The 4,864-nt window shown below is 32.2% G+C and overlaps 1 protein-coding gene across 1 annotated transcript; it reads left to right on the forward strand.

Annotated features, from left to right (window-relative positions):
* Positions 1-605: 605 nt before the first annotated feature.
* LOC125203233 (NC domain-containing protein-like protein) lies at positions 606-2,224 on the forward strand. The gene is made up of 3 exons (XM_048101545.1): positions 606-747; positions 858-931; positions 1,289-2,224. The coding sequence occupies exons 1-3, from the start codon at positions 728-730 to the stop codon at positions 1,969-1,971; spliced, it is 777 nt and encodes a 258-aa protein (XP_047957502.1). The 5' UTR covers positions 606-727; the 3' UTR covers positions 1,972-2,224.
* Positions 2,225-4,864: the final 2,640 nt, after the last annotated feature.

Consider the following 4,864-nt stretch of genomic DNA (forward strand, 5'->3'; position numbering starts at 1 on the left):
GCCGACGAAGGACCTGAGGCGGGAAATTGGTTCGACCCTGAAACCCCGGGAAGCTCAACCGCAAGTAGTCCGCCTCGAACGGGAGTGCATCCGTCTTTGCAAGAGCGGTTGTCTATTCGGGCAAGGACACGTGATTCTACCGCCCACGCCCAACTCCAAGAGGATCTAATGGAGCACATTTGGGCAAAATTTGGCAACCGTTAGATGATCGTCACTAGAGAACTCCTTCTTCTGCTTCTTTGCCTCCATTTTTTTTTATTTGAGTTTAAGTGTGCAATTTGTAATTTCTAGTTTTTTAATTATGTCTTTTTTTATTTTTTAGGTAGTTAAATTGTAATTTTATTTTATTTATAATGAAGTGTGTTTTTTATTAATTGAATTTGTTGGAATTAAAAATAAAAAATGAAATTGAATGAATAGTTAAGAGATGGTTAAGAGATGAAGGGATGCATGTGTTGTCTCTTAGTTAAGAGATGAGCTGAAAAGTACAGTGGGGCACATGAATAGTGAAGATATGAGACGGTTAAGAGACGGATAAGAGATAGTTTTGCGGATGCTTAGGGCATGAAATTTGGGAATGAAGGCAAGGGCAATTTCGTCATTCCGTTTGCGTATAGCGTCAGAGCCATAAATCACAGATACGCGGCGAAGGATCATCTGCAGTTTTCGTTTTACCGCAACGCAACTCTTCCCCAATCTCACTTCGCACTTAGATTCACCGCAGGAAATGGGGCTGCTCTCCAACAGGTACATCTCCTCAATTTTCTAAATCGTTTGAATTATCTCCATTTCTTACCTTCTATAGATTAATCGAGTATTTTGCTGATTTTATTTTTTGTGTGATTGCAAACCCGAAGAATCGTAAGGAGCAGCCTCAAACCAGGGGATCATATCTACTCGTGGAGGACTGCATACATCTATGCTCATCACGGTTGGTTTCAGATGAATTTATTTTATTAGGTTTTATTTAATTAAATTGGATGACAAATACAACTTCTGTGATTGCTGAGATCTCGACTTGTTTCGAATCGTAGAGCATGTAATTTCAGTGCAATCCAATTAGAATATGTATGAAATTGAATAAATATTCCTGACTAGCATTTGATGGTTAGAAATTAGATGAAAAAGAGGATTTGGTATAGATTTATTTAATGGAGTTTCTGCATAGTTGTTGCTTACTCATCATTGGATACTCTTCTTTGAGGAAAGCTTTTTTATTGTTTAAATTTAGTTATTGATGTCAAGGTTATATCTGATGATTTTCTGCACAATGCTTGGACGAGAATAGGTATATATCTTGGAGATGATAAAGTTATACATTTCACCAGACGAGGTCAGGAAGTCGGAACTGGTACTGTGTTAGATGTCCTGCTGGTGAGCTCAGGACCGAATCGATCATATATTCCGTGCCCCACCTGTCTCCCGAGAGACGATGCACATGGAGTGGTCTCGTCGTGTTTGAACTGCTTCCTAGCTGGTGGTATTTTGTACCGGTTTGAGTATTCAGTCAGCCCTGCTCTTTTCCTTGCAAAGGCACGGGGAGGGACTTGCACCCTCGCTGTCTCAGATTCTGATGATGATGTGATCCACCGAGCCAAATACCTGCTGGACAACGGATTTGGATGCTACAATGTGTTCAAGAACAACTGTGAGGATTTTGCAATTTACTGCAAGACGGGACTGCTCGTGCTGGATCAGAGTACAATGGGACAAAGCGGGCAAGCTGTGTCCATTATAGGCGGACCTCTTGCGGCTGTAATGTCCACACCACTGCGGCTTGTGACCACCAACATCTATGGGATGGCAGCAACTGCGGTTGGGGTTTATTGTGTGAGCCGCTATGCGGCAGACATTGGCATGAGGAGAGATGTGGTAAAAGTTCCTGTTGAGGATCTGACGAGAAGGCTCGCCACGGGTGTGCTTCAGGTCCTTGAACCAAGCATCCCTGCTGCACCACCTCTTGCTCACTAGGTAGCCTATACGGAGAGATACAACAGAGAAAACCTCAGCATTATCCATTTTCGATTTATATATAATATGGTTACTTAATAGTGTGGTTTGTAATGTCATTCTATAATTGTGAGATCCCTTGCAAGAAATGACATCATGCTACATTTTATCTTGATGCAATACAAAGTATGTTGGAGTATAAGATCATACGTACTTATGTGTATTATTTCCGGATGATATATATTGGAGTATAAGATCATACTTATGTGTATTATTTCCAGATGATATTTATTTGAGTAAGATCGTCCTTTGTGTATTATTTCCAGATGATATATACAGGGTACTACCCATGCCCGCATAATATAGATAAAGTTGTAAATGATACAGGATTTAATGCATAATTGATAAAGTAAAAAAGATGGAACGGTGGTGGAAGTAGTGACGGATTATAGAGTCCATATTATTACTAGTGTTAATAGTGTTTAAAACTTTTCATGTTAAAATTAATCTAATTTTAATTTTTTGATTAACTATCCAAAAATAGTAAAACTAGTCTATGTTATTATCCGCACACAAATAAATGCACCAGCTGCCTTGGCCCTAGCCACTAGTAGCTTGTCCTGTTGACCACATCAATATTCATCCCCGTGATCTAAGTCTCACTGCTCACACCATTAAAGCACACTATCAAGTGCTAAGAAATTGATCTAAGTAATACAATATTCAAAATATTTTTATATGCTTATTTCTTATTATTTTAAAGTACTATATAAAAAAAATTATTAACTAAATGACAATATTCTTTAATGTCTGATCAATCGCTTAAGTTTTGAAATTAAAATATGAAATCATAATTTTTAATGTCTAAACCCTAAACCCATTTTTTCACAATTCTCTCACAGTGATCAAAATCAAATCTAATACTATGTCAAAATTAAATACTATGATACAACAATAAAACCTTATCGTTTCGAATAAATCGTCGTCATTTTAATTAACACTTCAAATTGATTTTGTCATAACTATTGTGATATAATTGCGATAATTTTAAAAACTAGTATGATTTTATGTTACAATCTCAAAATTTGAGAAAAGGCCTAATTATTCCTCTCATATTTCTCTTGTAAAATTTGTAGTGATTTTTGCTCTAAAATCGCCATCTCTTTAAGGCCCATTTAATACCAATACGGACCGGGCAATACTCCTGATTAAATGCTATATTGAACTTTACTCATACCAGATATATAATATAAATCAAACAGATTTAATATTGTGATCTTATAAAGTTCATCGTTTGGAAGCAAGCAAAGTTAAAAGTCAGCTATATTATCGGCAACGCAAAAAAACACCTCCCAATAATTTTGCAATAGCCGATGTGATGACGGAGAACCACAAAACAAAACTGTACCAACGCTCCTTGTAAATTTTGCCATTTCAAATTAAAACACCAAAGAATCCCAACTAAACGAATAAACAATAGGGAAAAGCTAAACATCCACTGTGTACAACCATAAATTGGGTTTATAGAGAAAAACCGGTTTATTTTCACTATCCGGTTGACTGCCAATTTCAGTTTACTTTTATACCCTTAGCTATTATTTTAAGCGAATTGCAGCCTCTAACTTTTCTTCCCTCTAATTTTATTATACTTTCATCTTTTCTCTCTCTTCTATTTTCATGTCATAGAGTTCGCGCCTCTTGTAAGAATTGAGTTGCACATCAAATATAGCAATTAAATGTTGAGCACGATACATTTTAATATTTTTAAAACTTTATTGGGATAGAAATGACGTATATATTATATTCAAGAGTTCATGTAATGATTTCAAATTTGTTTGAAAAATTCTTGTATGACATAATACTTAGTAAGTTTTAATTCTAAGCTATTAAATGTATATATTCTAAACTATATTATGACAAAATATAACTGAATCTACGTTTTTTTTAATTTATATAATATTATATTAATTTAACTTTTAGAGCAGTTAGAGCTTCTAAATTAGTAAAATATATATTACTCCTTTCGTTCCAATATAGTTCAGTCGTTTCGTTTTTGTTTTAAATTAAAAAATTTATACAATTATATCTTTAAATATTATAGTTATAATATAATAATAATAATAATAATATAGTATTATAATTATTTATGATTATAATATAGTAATACTCTATGTAACTATATATACAATTATATTATTATATATTATGATGAATAATTCATATTTAAACTATCCATCGTAATAATAAATATAATAATACGATTATTATCATTTAAAATTATACTTGATTTATTAAAAAATTTATATTATTATTTTTTAATAAATAAATAATTATAATAAGTATATTTTTATTTAGTGTTCAAATCAAATATAAAATATAAAATCTTGATACTTTCCAAACAGGAAAGTAAAGTTATTACGAATTATATTCCCGGAATTCATTTTCCTGGGAATCATTTTCCTTGTCAACTTTACTTTTCTGTCAACCAAACATGGCTTAAAACTTATAAGTAGTCCCAATTACATTAGTATTTGATTAATTTGTTTAATATGCTTAAGATAAAAAAAATGATGGATTGAATAATGAATTATGGAGTATTTTTATCTAACTATTTGATCTATGATAGAAATTGCAATTATATAAGTGATTAAATAAATTTTTTATTGTGTAAAGATCTAATCCATAAAATAGATGGATTAACTAGTAAATTGATCTCATCCAATTACTTGATTTAAAAAAGAAATACTAAATACATTAGTATTTGATTAAATAATTTTTAAAATGATTTTCATCCAATTATTTGGTTTGTAAAAAAAATCCTAATGACATTATTTATGATTCAATAAATATTTAATGTCATCAAGATTCAATTATACAGTTATTGACTATTCTATTTATTATTTTAAAAATAGTT

Source organism: Salvia hispanica, chromosome 6 (genome assembly GCF_029641045.1).
Source record: "Salvia hispanica isolate PSC_SH4W2 chromosome 6, Shi_PSC_v1, whole genome shotgun sequence".
In the NCBI taxonomy this organism is placed as follows: domain Eukaryota; kingdom Viridiplantae; phylum Streptophyta; class Magnoliopsida; order Lamiales; family Lamiaceae; genus Salvia; species Salvia hispanica.